This window comes from Nyctereutes procyonoides, unplaced genomic scaffold (assembly GCF_905146905.1).
Source record: "Nyctereutes procyonoides isolate TBG_1078 unplaced genomic scaffold, NYPRO_anot_genome, whole genome shotgun sequence".
NCBI lineage: Eukaryota > Metazoa > Chordata > Mammalia > Carnivora > Canidae > Nyctereutes > Nyctereutes procyonoides.
In genome coordinates, this window is record NW_026575146.1 from 72,973,261 (window position 1) to 72,989,008 (window position 15,748).

At 55.9% G+C, this 15,748-nt stretch overlaps 2 protein-coding genes and 1 pseudogene across 5 annotated transcripts; all 3 read right to left on the minus strand.

Moving 5' to 3' along the window:
• Window positions 1-468: 468 nt before the first annotated feature.
• Window positions 469-2,301, minus strand: ADM5 (adrenomedullin 5 (putative)). The gene is made up of 2 exons (XM_055310235.1): window positions 912-2,301; window positions 469-724 (listed from the first exon to the last, which is right to left on the minus strand). Exons 1-2 carry the CDS (start codon window positions 1,013-1,015, stop codon window positions 469-471), a joined length of 360 nt encoding a protein of 119 aa, XP_055166210.1. The 5' UTR covers window positions 1,016-2,301.
• Window positions 2,302-2,445: 144 nt separating this feature from the next.
• PRMT1 (protein arginine methyltransferase 1) lies at window positions 2,446-12,363 on the minus strand. Of its 4 annotated transcripts, XM_055310010.1 has the most exons (11): window positions 12,262-12,331; window positions 10,031-10,084; window positions 9,378-9,479; window positions 8,411-8,566; window positions 8,206-8,269; window positions 6,242-6,384; window positions 5,382-5,469; window positions 5,168-5,283; window positions 4,113-4,263; window positions 3,716-3,837; window positions 2,446-2,747 (listed from the first exon to the last, which is right to left on the minus strand). In XM_055310010.1, exons 1-11 carry the CDS (start codon window positions 12,295-12,297, stop codon window positions 2,664-2,666), a joined length of 1,116 nt encoding a protein of 371 aa, XP_055165985.1. In that variant the 5' UTR covers window positions 12,298-12,331; the 3' UTR covers window positions 2,446-2,663. The 4 variants fall into 4 exon arrangements, with proteins under 4 accessions (XP_055165985.1, XP_055165986.1, XP_055165988.1 ...); XM_055310011.1 differs by lacking the exon at window positions 10,031-10,084 and having other exon boundaries at window positions 12,262-12,363; XM_055310013.1 differs by lacking the exons at window positions 10,031-10,084; window positions 12,262-12,331 and adding an exon at window positions 9,723-9,817.
• Window positions 12,364-15,262: 2,899 nt separating this feature from the next.
• Window positions 15,263-15,394, minus strand: LOC129501126 (U4 spliceosomal RNA; annotated as a pseudogene).
• Between the last annotated feature and the right edge of the window lie 354 nt (window positions 15,395-15,748).

Here is a 15,748-nt window from a genome sequence, read left to right on the forward strand (position 1 = left end):
AATACACTGGAAACCAGGCTCAGATTGGGAGGCCGGAATGGGCAGAGACAAGCAGAGGCTGAAACAGGAAACTCGTTTTATTTGTTAGTTTTTTTTGAATTGGTTTATTCCTGAGAGACACACAGAGAGAGGGGCAGAGACATAGGCAGAGGGAGAAGCAGCCTCCCTGCAAGGAGCCCGATGTGGGACTCGATCCCAGGACCAGGATCACACCCTGAGCCACAGGCAGACGCTCAACCACTGAGCCACTCAGGCGTCCCAGGAAACTCGTTTTATTAGGTTCTGGACGTTAGTATTCGTTATACATGCGAGGTCCGGTGTGCCGCTGGGTCCAGCCCAGTCACGGCACGGAGAGTTTTTGAGTGAACCCAGGAGATGGACTGAGGGGAAAAGAAACTTGGGGTCGCGGCCCCAATACACAGATGGGTAAGCTGAGGCTGGGGGGCGGGGGCAGGGACGTGCCTGACGTCACCCAGCAAGCTGGGCACTGCGCAAGCTTGTTTTCTTCAAGCCAGGGTCCTGGAGACGGAGCGGGACTCTGGCCTCGCGCCGGCGGCGGCGCCCATAGCTGTGGGGGTCCTGGGGCTCGCGGCCGGCCTTCCCGGAGAGCTCCTTGGTGGAGGCCGAGCGGAGCCAGTAGATCATCTCTGGCAGGCGGTGGGTCTGGCATGTGCCCAGGGAACAGAGGCGCCTGCGGTGCTGGGTGACCTGGTGCAGGGGCTGCCTGGGGGGGGAGCATGGGAGAAGGCCGGGTTCACACAGAATCCTCTGGAGAAAGGGGTCTCGGTGGGGTGGGGGCAGCCGGTTACAGATCGCCATTCCACCGACGCGGGGAGCAGTGACCTGAAGAGGGCGCACGCTCCTCGCGATCTCCTTCCCGCCCTGTCCCCGCTGCCCCCCGCCTTTCTCACCTGCCCACGGAGTCCGGATCCCCCAGGATGGAGGAGGCGAAAAGCAACAAGAGGATGTGGGAAGTCATCGTGGGGTGGGGCCGCGCGCGGTCCTTGAAACCCATGGGCGCAGCGACACCTCTGGGGTGCGGCCCCGCCCCTGCCCAAGTCCAATAATCCCCTCGGGGCTCGCGTGGGGGCCAGTCCCCACTCCCCAGGTAGGGAAAACTGAGAGCAAGAGTCCAGAGGGCCACACCACGCCAGGAGAGAAAGCTCAGAATCCGGACTCCCACGTCCTAGGAGCCCTGACGGGTATGGTCACACAGCGGAGTTGTCTGTGACCCTGGGAAGCCTCGAGAGGGAGACCCCTTTAAGGCGGAGGGAAGAGGGGCGGGGCGGCCGACACCTGCTACTGGTGACACAGCTTAGGGCTTCCAGGAAAGGGGTGGGGGCAGGGAGGCACTGAACTCTTGGAACCTCAGCCTCAACCCATGGGGAACTGATGTCTCATAGGCCGGGGTCCTTCGTGGGTTGGGCAATGCAGGGCGGGTGCCAGCCACCAAGGGATGTGGGCAAAGGGAGTCTGGCCCCTAGCATAGCCTGCAACACTATCCCAGGAGAGGAGTAGGTGCAGCCAGGTGTGAAGTGCCCCCAGGCCCAGGGCTCCAGCTGTGGTGATGAAGAGGAAAGTCATGGTGGCTTAGGTGACCCTTAGGTGTCCTGTGTATAACAGCATCCTGGGAGATGGACTGGGGGCTCTGTGCACATGCCGGGGGGGGGAGGATCAGGTGTAGATGCCACACCTGCAGCAGAGGCTGGAAAGGCAGTCCCCAGGGAGCTGTCAGTAAGGCCTGAGTCTATCTCTGGAAGGTGTGAGTGGCAGGGCCTTCCTGCTGCCCTAAGGTGGAACACCCCCCCAATCCTTGTCTCCCAAGTCCCAAGGGAGGCTGGAGAAGGAAACAGACCCACACTCCCCCACAAAGAATTCTATCCCCTTTACACTCCCCCATGACTCAGTTTCCCCAGCTGCAAAGGGCAGGGCAGTAGTCACTGCCAGTCAGCCCTGGCCTGGCCTTGGAGGGTCCTGGACAGGAAAAAACAGCCAGACAGTGGAACAATATGTGTGCCTGGGGGGGGGGGTGTGCGGGGGAGATGGCTTTCTGGGAAACCCAAGAGCCCAGCTCTGCTGGGAACCCACACCCCAACCCCCCTCCAGCCCGGCAGGGCAACCAAAAGGGAACAGGGCCTCAGGGGGCACATGAGGGAGGGGGATGGGAGGAGGGCACATGGACTGGAGAGAGAGATGGGGGAACACAGCCAGGAGGAGGGCCCTGGAAATCAGAGACTACAAGAGGCCAGAGACAGGGAGGAGACCTTAAGAAACAGATGTGGGGATGGGGACCTGACAGCTTCCAGCAGGTACTGTCCCAGGACTCCCCCCTCCCCCGACTGCAACCCCCACCAGACGCTGCTCAGGCTGCCAGCTCAGGCTGCCAACTCCGCACCTGCAGATGGAATCCCAAACCCCCCTTCGCCCCCCCAGGAAGCCAAGCCATCCCAGCTGAGGATTTATTGGCGTAAATGCAACCATATAAAAACATAAGTTATGAAAAACACAGTCACGATGTGCCCCGCCCCAGCCCAGGCCCCTAAAACCCCCTTCTGAGGGAGGGAAGGAGAGGAAGGGGGAGCCCCCAAACTGCCTAAGAACGCCGCAGCCCCTGGGCCTGTGCAGGGCCGGCCCGGGCGGGGTGGGAGAAGCCGGGCGCCGCCTCAGCGCATTCGGTAGTCCGTGGAGCAGGACAGCTCACACAGCTGGCCCTTGAAGTCCAGATCGATGGTGAAGTCCAGGTCACGCTGTGGGGAGAGGGCACGTGTGAAGGGGACCGGACACGGACCGGGCAGATATCTGGAACTGTCTGAGTCAGGCAGCAGCAGGGGGAGGGGGGCCAGCCCTCCCAGAGGCTCCCCAGAGACCCCACATCAGGCTGGAAGACTCCACACTGTTGCTCCCTCAGCATCTGCCCTCAACCCTGCCTCCCAGTGACAGCTCCTGGGACACCCTCAAACGCACCTGGAACCCAGCTAGACCTGCTCCCGCTCAGGGCAGAGCCCAGCTGCTCTGTCTCTTGCATAAAGACTGTTCCCCATCAAAAACATTCCCATCAGTAAAGCAGAGGGACGTTGCTCCTTCCCTCTTTTCTGAGAAGCAAACCTCTCTTCCAGCACACTTCCTCCTCCTCAGCAGAATCCACTGGTCCCAACCCCATTGTCCGCACGTCCTCTGCTTCCAAGCTTCCTGGAAGCTGATCTTCCTTCCGGGCTCCCCACCCCCCAGTGCTCCCTGGAAAAGCTTGGGCCAAGGTCGCCAGTAACCCTGATGACTTCTGCCCTCAGGTCTCCCAGCGCCTTAGCCCAGGCCCCCAGGTTTCCTCCCTGCTCCTCTAGGCCTCTCCTCCTGTTACTTTACTCTGGGGTTTCCCACACTCTGTTACTATGGACACCGGGAGCCAGGGTCCAGGACTCTTTGTTGTCCTGTGCTGGATGCCAATAGCATCCCTCCTCCAGTTGTGTGAGAATCCAAAATGTCTCCAGATAGCGACAGATGTCCCGGGGGGGGTGGGGGGGCACTGGTAGCAGCAAAACTGCTCCTGGTGGAGGACCTCTAGCCTCCCTTAGAAAAGGGGCATGGCCTTGGGGCATCCCCTCCACCCACACCCGCAAGTTTGGCACTCCTAGCCTGGGCCCCCGCCCTGGACTCCAGAACAGGTCAAGAGAGGTGTCCCCACCTGAGCCCACCGCCTCACCCCCCAGCAGCGCCTCACATTATTCTTGGCATTGGGCCGCATGCCAATGGTGCCAAAAATCTCCTCGCCCGTCTTCACGGTCAGGTAGTCCTCCATGTAGAAAACGGTCTGCTTCCAGTGCGTGTACGGGGACTCAGGGCCTGGGGATACAGTCAGATCAGCTCCCAGGCTTCCTGCCCAACCCCCATGACCTTTATGGAGCCTTGACTGGGGTCCGCTGTCCCTGAATCCTTTTACCCACTGCAAGCCTCGAAGAGGGCCTGCTGTCTGTGGTTTCCAAGTGGGGAAATGAAGACATGACATGCTCAGGGGAGCCAGCAGAGCCTGCAGCACAGCCTGGGTCCCCAATGTCCCCCTGGCTCCCTCCACTGGTTCCTGGTCCTCCCCCATCCCCCAGGCCCTGACCCATGCTCACTGGTGGAGAAGCCTGTCCTCTTGTGGCAGCGGGTGAACTCGATGTTGAAGTAGGCCACCAGGGCGTGCACGTAGTCATTCCGCTTCACTTGCAGGCAGAAGGGGGAGGTGAAGGTCAGGTCCTCCACCTTGACAGTATAGATGTCCACCTCCTGCGGGACAGGCCCCGTGAGCCCCACTCCCCAACACCCAGCCCAGCATTCAGCAGAAAAGCCTGGGGGGAGCCACACTGCAGCCCCCATTCCCTTCTCTCCCACATTCTAAGCCCCAGGCTAGAGAGTCCTACTTCCCAGAGCCCCTGCTTCTGCTTGGGAGAACTGCCCGGTGCTCCTTCTCCACGGCCTTCGCCCTGCCCGGGGCCACCCACACAGTGGCTCTTCTCGGGACTCCCCAACTTCTGCCCTCCCCCCATCATAGCCCTAAACTCGACATACCAATCAACGTAATAATTTTGAAACACTGTCAATCAGATCATGTCAAAGCCCTGCTCAACACCCTCTGAGGGCTCCCTGGCGCCCACCCTCCCAGCTGTTCTGTGTCCACACGCTCTAGACTCCCTCCTCCTCCACCAGGTTTGGGCTGCCCCTCACAGTCAGAGCAACCCTAGGATTCACCCCTCTGTCCAGCTCCCAGTGTGGTCCCAACCCAGCACATGCCAGACACCAAGGGGCTCATGAATTGGTCACAGTCAAAGGATTAACAGCAGCCCCCACCCGTGTGTATAAACTCACTCTAGGCCTTGGGCTTCCTGCTCTTTGTGTGCTGGCAAAGGGTCCTACCTGCCTGGCTCAGGGACACCCCTCTGGAGTGCTTCTCCCCAGGAGCAGGGCCAGCTAGTCTGGTCTTGGTCTTGCTTGCTGGGGGCCTGGAACCACCCGCAGGCTTAGCTCGCAATGAAGCAGCTTCCCCAGGCCTCTAGCGCGACCTCTAGTTATAGGCTGGACTCCCAGACCTCAGGTAGGAACTGAGGGACCTGATGTCTTGCTGGGGTCAGGTGGCGGGCCTTCTTTGGTTCCAACCCTGGGGACCCCTGGCCACAATCACCGCCCCCCTCACCTTTATGAGGCAGGCATTGGTGACCAGCTGCTTGGGGTCTACCACGTCCACGAGGGGCTCCTTGATGGCCACGTCTTTGATGCAGGACATGTCAAAGCCGTATACGTTCTCCCACCCTGGGGTGTCAGGCAGGGAGGAGGGGTGAGCCCTCCTTTGGGGGCTCCCTGCCTTCCCCCCACCTCCAGCTGCTATGCCCCCCTCCCCCCCAGCTCACAGTGAATCTTGTAGTCTTTGTACTGCCGGTCTTCAATGGCTGTCACATACAGCGTGGCTCGGTCCGGGAAGATGAGGCCATCAGGTGCCTGCCAAGGGGTCAGGTGAGGGTGTGAAGGGGGCGGCCTTGGAACCGTGCCCCCAGACCGCAACAACTTGGGTCTCTATCCTCACCCTGGTCTGAGCCACCGGGCTTCCTACAATGGCCTCCTAGCTGGTTCCTGGCTTCTGCCCTCATGCCCACATCTATTCTCCACATGGCTGCCAGGCAGCATCCAGGAGCACCAAAGTCAGGGCTGTCCTTCATAGGTTCTAAAGGCTCTGCAGAACCCTCCCTGGCTCCTCTGAGAGGAAAACTACAGTCTCATGGTGGAGAGGACAGGGAGGCACTCAGGCCCATCCACTCCTTCCCTTCTGTTTTCCCTGCTATTCCTCAACACACAGTAAAAACACTCCTGCCCCAGGACATTTGCACCAGTTCCTCTTTGCCCCAGATCTTATGCAGCTCTTTCCCCTTGTTCAGGTCCGTGACCTCCCCCCACCAGGAGGCCTGTTTGGATCTGAGCACCTGGAACCATGGCCCTCTAGCCTCTCCCCATCTTTTGCCCTGCTACAATCTTCTTCCCAGCACCAACCACCTCATGACTCTGTCTCCTGGACACTGCTGCCTGTTACATCCCATTTTGGCTTTGGACCCTCCAACATCTGAGCGGTCAATCCCCTGTATCAAGTCCTCTGTGTGGGAAATACCTAGCACAGCTTTTGGTTTTCTGCCCAGATCCCAACTGACAGGTGCCCTGCACACAGCCGGAGGAGGAGCCCTGCCTGTAGGAACCACTCCCGCCCCACTAGGGGCCTCACCAGCCACTTGTCTCGGGCATAGAGCACGGTGTTGAGCATTGACTCGTAGAAAAGGCAGTAGCCCATCCACTCGCTGATAATGATGTCCACCTTCTCCACCGGAAGCTCTACTTCTTCCACCTTGCCCTTGATGATGGTCACCACTGTAGGGGGCACAGAGAGGGACATGCAACCAGCTCTAAGGAGACGCGTCTGCCTGCCTTCCCTGGGGGGCAGCCCATCTTCTCAAGGAAAGGCTAGGGGCTACATGTGGGTTTCTTCAAAGAACTCTGTCAGCTGAAGCCATACTCTGAACTCAGATTTTTTTTTTTTTTACTTTTTTGAAAGTAACTCTACACCCAACATGGGCTCAAACTCATGACCCCAAGATCAAGAGTCACACACTCTATAGACTGAGCCAGCCAGGTGCCCCTCTCTTAACTGTTTTATTTTTTTATTTTTTAAATATTATATTTATTTATTCATGAGAGACACAGAGAGGCAGAGACACAGGCAGAGGGAGAAGCAGGCTCCATGTAGGGAGCCCGATATGGGACTCGATCCCAGGACTCCAGGATCATGCCCTGGGCCAAAGGCAGGCACTAAACCACTGAGCCACCCAGGGATCCCCTGTTAACTCTGTTTTGAAGTGCATTCATCACTCTGGATAGTTTTAAGACAGAAGCAGAAATTTTGAGTGGATTAGGTATTAGATGATAATAAGACTTTGTCATTAACAGTACGGTCATGTTTTTGAAAGGCTCTATTAGACACACACACACACACACACACACACAGCGGGATTTGCAGAAGGATGACATCACAGTTAGAATTTGCTTCAAATGGACGTATTTAATGCGTATCTGGGGGTTCACTATACTAGTCTCTCATATATATATATATATATATATATATATATATATATATATATATATGGTAATCTCTTTAAAAAAATCACTTCAGGGCGCCTGGGTGGCACAGTCCATTAAGCATCTCTTGGTTTTGGCTCATATCATGATCTGTGTCATGGCATTGGGCACCACTTGGGAGCTCTGACCTCAGGAGGGAGTCCACTTGAGATCTCTCTCCCTCTCCCTCTGCCCCTCCCCCTGCTTATGTTTTTTCTCTAAACAAATAAGCAAATACATAAAATCTATATAAATAATCACTTCACTTTCTAAATGCTAGGAGCCTCCACATCCGGAAAACCTACCATCCTCCCACATTCTCTGCCTCTGGAACCTGGCAGGTGGGCACTCAAAAGCCACGTGGCAACATTCACACAAAGAACATTTCTGACCTGAGCAATCCTCCTTTAATAAACTGACCTCCCAGTTCCCCTAGCTGATACATGAAATGACATCACGGGCTCAAGGATGAGCATCTCAGGAGTGGCTAGAAAACCCGCCCCCAGGAGCCTGATCAAGAATGTTGGGGTACATGCCGACAATGGTCATTGAAAAGGGCAAGAGCCTCTCACATCTCGAAATGTGTGAAACTACATGATGAGCAGGTGGAAAAAGTAAAGGGCAAAAGGCTTGTGTGAAATGCTATTTATGTAGAAGCCATGCATGTAAGCGTGATAACATTTACACGTGTATGTGCTCGTAGGTGTAGACTTCTCTGGAAGGCAATGTGGGTTGAACTTAGAAGGGCAGCTGGGAGATCTCTCACCATGGACCCTCGGGTGTCAACCACATGCCTCTACGAACTAAAGACTGCTTCTTGCCCTAGTGTTTGATGAGTAAGGCACTAAGCTTGTGACTTCACCACTCAATTTCTAAAAGGGCAGAGCATGCCCGTCACTACTGGTTATAGGTTCTGGGAAGGTGGGATTCCCAGGCTGCCAGCAGCTCAGGGCCCATGGTGGGAGAAACAGCTGAATCTGTGTTCAGTGACGACCCCCACCCCATTGCCAAGGGCCCCCGGGGAAGCGGGGCAGTCACCCACTCCATCCCACAAACCCATTCTCTTCCTGGGCTCACCATGGTCTAACTTGTTGGCTTTGACGATCTTCACCGCATAATCAGAGATACTGGAACACTCGATCTGGGGGCCCAGGAAGAAGGGAGGGTGAGACCCCCCCCACTCCCACCCTCAGCCCCCATTCCCCTCCATCCAATCCCTGAGCCCTAAGGGGCCCCTCTCTGTCCCCAGGCCCTGGCCCACCCGCCTGCCCAGGACACTCACCCCAATGACCTTGCGGGCTCCAGCCTTGGCAGCAAACATACAGAGGATCCCTGTGCCCGAGCCCACATCCAACACCACCTTGTCCTTGAAGAGGTGCCGGTTGTGAAACATGGAGTTTCGGTAGGTGAGGGTGCGCACCTCATCTTTCAGCATCTCCTGGCAGGGAGAGCGGGCACAAGATACAAACATGCCATGAAGGGGCCTGCGCCCCCAGCTAGAAAATGGGGTGCCCTGGCCTCTGACACACTGGCACTTTGGAAAGCTAGAGCTCAGTCCTCCTGCTTCGTCTCCTTGGAACAAATCATTTTCCTTCCTCCGCGTACCTCAGTTATTCTGTTTGTAAAACCAGACCGGAGGGACAAACAGCTTGGCCTGATTCTACCACTGCCTCCCAAGCCGCGGTGATCCTTGCCTTTATCCAGAACTTAGCGCCACTAGACTGTACACTTAAGAGGTAAATTTTGTTACGTGCATTTTACCACAATTTGGAAAAGAAAAGGTCTCAGCAAGAGAAAAAAAAAGAGAGAAAGAGAGAGAGAAAGAAAAAGAAAAAAATTCTCAGAGTCCCATCTCGACCACGTTCTGGGACCTCAGTGCAAAAGGGTCGTTCTGGGACCTCAGTGCAAAAGGGTCGGGAAGCCTGCGCACCAAAGGCGGGGGCGGTTGGGGGAACAATCCCACCGCCAGTCACTAGAGGGCGGCTGAGACACGCAGGCCCTGACCTCCGCAGTCTCAGGCAGGCTGAGGGGTGCTCCCCCCTCCCCAGCCCTCCAGGAGCGCCAGGCTAAGCTCCGTCTCCAAGGCAACGGCTGGGAGAGGCGACCCCAGGGTGTGTGCCTCACACCCAGAGGGGCGGCCAAGCCCGCTGCCAGGGGAGGCAGTGCGCATGCGTGGGAAATTCAGCCCCAGCCTTCCCAAACATTAACCCCCTCAAGATCCAGCAGCTTTAGGAGCTGTTCACACTCACCTCGTGAATGCCGAAGTGAGCATAGGAATCAAAGTAGTAATCTTTGGACGTCATGTCCTCAGCATTGGGCTTCTCGCTGCTTTCTGCCTGGCCACAGGAGACCTGGGAGGGGGTGGACGGGAGCAGAGGTTAAATCTGGGGGCTCTCCAAGGCCTCTTAAACCTCCAGGTCCCTACTCCCTGGAGAACAGATCCTCCCCCCAATCATACCATGGCAACCCTACAGCCCCCACCTGCCGTCCTGCCTCCCCCACGAGCCCCAAAACCTTACAACCCCACTTTCCTCTTCCAGGACCCCCCCAGAGTACCATCCAAGGGAGCACCCCAATACCTCAGCCACGCCTACCATCTCTCCAGTCTTTCTGCCCCCGTCTCTAGCTCAGCCCACAGCTGGGGAGGGGAGGGGAAGGCAGAATTGGGGCAGACACGGGAAGGGCAGGTGGGGGGGCTGGAAATGGAGTTAAGGAAGTAGCCACGGTATTTGGGGATGCCAGATGGGAGCCACAGACCTGGAGGGTGGTTTGTACTAACGGTTTGGGGGCACAGGGTAAACTGGTTTGAAGCGAGAGAAATCATGGTTAGCCTGCTAGAAAGGGCCTGATAATGTGGCAAGATATATGTATGTGGGGAAGGGTCTCACAAAAGGATATTTACTTCTTCAAGAGGCGGCTGGAGGCTCATCCCATTAGCCAAGGTGGCTACAAAATTCTAGGAGAGAGTAACAGGGAGAAAGGATTAGCTACTGGGAGTGGCTAGGGGAGGGCCAGGCCAGGGGACCCCAGCTCACAGGGGAGGGGGTGTTTCCTGCAATTTTCCTTTTCCTTGGTGGGGAGTGGTGGCAGAGGGAGTAAAGAGGCAGGGCTGTTTTCAAAAGGGGGTGGGAAAAGTGGGGGGAGAAGAGATGGGGTTCTGTCCCAGCTACGGCTGGAGAGATGGTGGCCTGCCCCCACGTTGCCCTCTCTGGCCAGGCACCTGACCATACACACCTCCCCCATCCAGGCCAGAGGAGCTGGCACCCGCCAGGCACACAGGCACTGCCAGCTGTCACTCCCCCTCATCATCTAATCCCCCCAGATTAGGTGACACTTCCTGACACACACACACACCCCCATCCCGGGATGCCAAGAGTAGCTGGGGGGGGGGGGGGAGGCGCTGGCAGTGTGTACCCACTGGGCATCTACCACCTTTGCAAACAAGCCTCTTGTCTAAGAGGATTCCAGAAAGGAGGTGTGGCACACAGGCACCCGTACCAGAGTTGGCACCCTGACCCCTAGCTCCTGCCTTGGGCTCAGGAAGCCCCAAACAAAACCACCAGCTGGAGCCAATCTCCAAGCTTAGTTCCCTCTTCCCAGGAAGGTAGAGTCCCAGGGAGGAGGCCAAACTCTGGCCCCTCAAACCCACTGACACCCATCCCAGGGCCCAAAGCCCCTGGGGTGTGGGGCCAAATCCTGAGGCAACCTCTAAAAGAGATATTTCCTCCACCCATACAGACTCTGGTCCAGGAGAGAGCCAAGGGGGATGGAAGTCATTGGAGTGACCCCTGGGAGCCGCTGCCCCCCAATGCTACAAGGTAAGAGGAGGGATCATGCAGGCCCCATCAGATGACATCTCTTCCGGATATGACCACTCTCCAGGCCCCTCAGAAGCACGAAGTCACACACAAGACCCACTCAGCTCCAAGCCCCGCCCCCATTCTCCCAAGCCAGTGAGGACACCTACAAAGAAGGGTGCCGGGTAAGGGGATTTCCCACTGGGACCCATTTCTCAATACCACTAACACCACAGCCGAGCAAGTCCCAAGGGGGCTTGAAACAACACCGGAACCAAGCCCACATGGCTGCACAAGAATCAAACTTCTCAGGACACCATTTCAAGCCTCCAGGCTCAGGACCCTCAAACAGGGCTTCAGAAAGGGGGAGGTCATCTCCCACCTTCGCATATCTAGGCGCCGGGGAGAGAAAAGTCTCCAGTAGGAGGTAGCTTATATTCCCCCACAAGCTCTTCCCAGCAGAGACTCTCCCTCCCCTGGCCCGGGAGGGCTCCAAAGGGGAGGTGGGCTTTGGGACACGCCCCATGAAAAAGATGTCCCTCCCACACACCCAGAAATGGCCACAAGGGGGTGCACGACGCCTTATCGGGAAGAATCTCCTTCAACCAGAGGCCCCCCCACCATCCGGAGGGAGGTCACAGGGGCATGCCCCATCCCCCCAGCTCCCAGAGCCCCGGGAAGGGGGGAATCCAGGGACAGGAAACCGGGGGCACGGAGGGAACCAATCCTTCCTCTTCCTCCAATCCCAACCCCTGAGTCCACGAAACCTGGACCGAAGCCTAAGGAGATGCCGCGGTATCGGGAACGGGGTTGTGGAGGGCCGAGCTACACTGCCCCTCCCGAGAGACTCTACTTCTCGGAGGGACCGAAGTGAGCCCACGCCGAGGGGTACGTCGCGATCCCGGGGGAAAGGGCAGGGGGCCTCCGAGGGAGGGTCGGAGCCTCCTCTCCGCCCCCCCCCGGGGCGCCCCTCCCCCGGCCGGGGGCGGGGCCTTTGTCCCGCACGTGGAGCCCGCCGGGCCACCGGGCACGGCACACCCCCTCCCCACCCACCGTGCCGCGGCCACGTGGGGGCCAGGCCGGAAGCGCCCCCAGCCCTCCTCCACGTGGGAGGGGGCACGACACCCTCGGCTCGACAGAGTGCCGCAGACCCCCGAAAGCTAGGAAACCCGAACCTCTAACTGTATCCCGCGATCGGCAGCATGCGGCGTCTCCACGGTACGGCTGAGAGCCTTCAGCCCCAATCCGCCCATTCGGAGCCCCTTCCCCACGACGGAGGCACAAAACATCGACCCCCAAACCGCCCCCCACCCCCGGCAGCGCTCCAGGCGCTCACCTCCATGATGCAGTTCGCGGCCTCGGCTGCCGCCATCTTCACCCGCACCTACTCCTCCTCCTGCCGCCGAGACCCCCCCCTTTCTCCGCACTCCCCCGGGACCGCCTTATACCGGAGGGTCCACGACCCGCCCACCACGACCCCGCCAGGAGATTTCATTGGCAACGGAGGCGGCCCGTCTGAGGATGTCGCTTGCTAATTGGGCAAAGAGAGACGCCCATCAAAGCTGAGGGGCCCGCCCAGTCCGGTGTGCGGAGCCCCGCCCCCTTAAGTCGACGGGGATGGGAAAGACTGCCCGTCTATCGCAAGAACCGTGACTGCTGATTGGGCAAAGTCTACCAGAAGTTCCCGCCCCTGTCCCCCCAGCACCGCCTCAAAGCTTCCCGGCGGGCCCCGCGCTAAGCGGACATCTTGAAAGGGAGCTGTCCATCATCAAAACAACCCGCCTCTTAATAGATGCTATTGGTTTATCCTGACCGTGACGTCATGAAGCCTTTGCACCGCCCCCGTCAAGCTGTTGGTCTCAAGGAGAACGCGGCGATTGGCCCATGAGGAGGGGAGGATAGACGGGCCTTTAGGCTCCAGCGATTGGCTCAATGAACAGTCACTCCTCAGCCACTCGGTGGATTCTCCCAGTCGCAGGGGAGGGGGGGGAAGTTCAGGAGGAAGGAGGGAGCTTGTGGTCATTTACCCGAGGGACAGACTGGAGACCTGAGAGGTCCAGAGAAAAGGAGGGCTTGTCTGGTGTGCGGTGCAAGTCAGTAAGAGGACTCAGGCCTCGAGACATATAAGCACCTAGCCCTCTACCTAACTTCCGAGTTTTTTAAATCCAACAACCCCACTCAAGCCACTTGGCCTTTGCCGAGTCCCTCCCCCTGCTAAAAACACGCACCTCCCTTTGTCTGCCGACTCCTATATATCAGCCGGGGCACACCTTAGATGCCACCTCCTCCAGGAAGCGGTCTTCCTCTTACAGGGACCCATGCTAAATTGAAAACATCATAAACTGAAAATGCATTCAAATTTAATCCCCCTAGGGCGCCTGGGTGGCTCAGTGGTTATCTGCTGCCTTTGGCTCAGCCATACCGGGTACCTGGGATCAAGTCCTACATGGGGGGGGTGGTGCGGGCTCCCGGGGGTCTCCCCTCAGGGAGCTGCTTCTCCCTCTGCCTATGTCTCTGCCTCTCTCTGTGTCTCTCATGAATAAATAAATAAAATCTTAAAAAAAAAATCAGTGAAAGAAGGCACAAAAGAGAACGTACTGTATAATTGTATTCATATAAATTTTTCTTTGTTTATTGGGGGGGTGGGGAACAGAATCTTAACCAGGTTCCACACCCAGCGTGGAGCACAACATGGGGCTCAATTCCACGACCCCAGAGATCATGACCTGAGTGGAAGTCAAGTTTAGATGCCTAACTGGCTGAGCCTACCCAGGTGCCCCCATATGACTTTACGGGACTATGATGAATAAAGTGGCTATCCCATGTACAAGTCTTTCTGTGGATGTATATTTTTGTCCTGCGTAAATCTAGAAGCAGATAACTGGGTTGTATGCTAGGCATACCTTTAACTTTATAAGAAACTGCCAAAAAGTTTTCCAATGTGTTCTACCATTTTGCATCCCCATCAGCAATGCATGAAGAGCCTCATGCTCCACATCCTCACCAGCACTTGTTACAAGGAATCTTTAATTTTAACCATCCTGGTGGGTATGAAGAAGTTTCTCCTTGTGGCTGTTGTTTGCATCATCCTGACCACTAATGTTGAGCACTTTTGCCTAGTTTTACAATAGGTGTTCTTTCTGTATTCATGATTGTAAACTTTTTTTTTTTTAAGATTTTATTTATTTATTCATGAGAGACACGGGGAAGGGGGGGCAAAGACCTGTGTCTTTGCAGAGGGAGAAGCAGGCTCCACCGAGGGTGCCCAACTAGGGACTCGATCCCTGGTCTCCAGGAGTCACGCCGTGGGCTGAAGGCGGCGCTAAACCGCTGAGCCACCAGGGCTGACCGGATTTTATTTATTTATCTGACAGAGACAGCAAGAGAGCACAAGCAGGGGGAGTGGCAGAAGGAGGAGAAGCAGGCTCCCTGCTGAGCCAGGAGTCCCTTGCAGGGCTCTGACCTGGGCTGAAGGCAGATGCTTAACTGCCTGAGCCACTCAGGCACCCCAAGGTTTTTTTTAGTCATCCCTGCACCCAACATGGGGTTAGAACTCACAATACCAAGATCAAGAGTTTCATGTTCTTCCAACTGAGCCAGCTAGGTGCCCAGAGATTTTAAGTTTTGATGAAGTCCAACTGATCAAATATCAGTGCGTGTCTTGACCTCTACATAGAGGCTGTGTGGATCCTACAGCTCCTTTCCAAATGTTTCAGCAAGATTTTTTTTTTTTTTTAAGATTTTACTTCCTTATTCATGAGAGACAGAGAGGCAGAGATATAGGCAGAGGGAGAAGCAGGATCCCTGAGGGGTATCCCATGCAAGACTCAATCCCAGGACCCCAGGATCACCATCTGAGCCAAAGGCACATGCTCAACCACTGAGCCACCCAGGTCCTCCCAGCAAGAATTTTTAACCCTTTTCCCCCTCACTTCCAGGTATTTGGCCCAATTACTTTTTGCTCTGTGTTGCTACTAGGAACAAAATTGTAACAAACTATAACACTAGGACATAACCTAATGTCATTGAAAAGGAGGTGGCAGGGTGCCTGGGTGGCTCAGTTGGTTAAACAGCTGCCTTTGGCTCCAGTCATTATCCCAGGGTCCTGGGATCCAGCCCATATCGGGCTCCCTGCTCAGTAGGGAGGAGCCTGCTTCTTGCTCTCCCTGTCACTCCCCCTGCTTGTGCTCTCTGTCAAAAATAAATAAACAAACATATATATATATATATATTTAAAAAAAAGAAGAAAAGGAGGTGGCACTGGGCAGAAGGATATACAGGTACAGAGTCCAGGAAAGAGGTCTGAGCTGAAGTCAGAGATGAGGGAGTTATCAATGTCTAATTTATGTATTTCGAAGATGGCAGCCACTCCACACTGGACTGTGGTGACTTTGGGGAAAGTTTTCAATTAGCAATAATCATGCTTTGGGTAAACCTCATTGGCTGCAATACTGCCACTGCGCAAAGCTTGAACTGTGGCAAGTCTGAATAAGATGTATTCCAAGTGGTGAAGATTTCATGCTTAAAAAAATATGCAATTATTTCATTAATATTTTTATATTGATTACATGTTGAAAAGATTGTATTTGGGATACAAAGCAGGGCAGATAAAAACTTAAAATTAATTTACAGGTTTCTTTTTTTAAATTTATTTATTTTAGAGAGAGAGCGCAGAGCAGGAGAGGCAGACGGAGAGAATCTCAAGCAGGCTCCCCACTGAACACAGAGCCCCACTCAGGACCCTGAGCTGAAACCAAGAATCAGACACTTAACTGACTGCAATTCCCAGGCACCCCTACCAGTTACTTTTTACTTTCTTTTAA

Bases quoted from the DNA above. Each gene is read 5' to 3' on its own strand.
- PRMT1 (XM_055310010.1), bottom strand. From the start codon at position 12,297: ATGGCGGCAGCCGAGGCCGCGAACTGCATCATGGAG. The intron at 9,480-10,030 runs GTAAATATCCTT...ACCCCCTCCCAG, and splicing joins TCCAGCCGCCTCTTGAAGAA to GTCTCCTGTGGCCAGGCAGA. The intron at 5,284-5,381 runs GTGAGCTGGGGG...CTGACACCCCAG, and splicing joins CAAAGACTACAAGATTCACT to GGTGGGAGAACGTATACGGC.
- ADM5 (XM_055310235.1), bottom strand. From the start codon at position 1,015: ATGGGTTTCAAGGACCGCGCGCGGCCCCACCCCACGATGACTTCCCAC. The intron at 725-911 runs GTGAGAAAGGCG...CTCCCCCCCCAG, and splicing joins GATCCGGACTCCGTGGGCAG to GCAGCCCCTGCACCAGGTCA.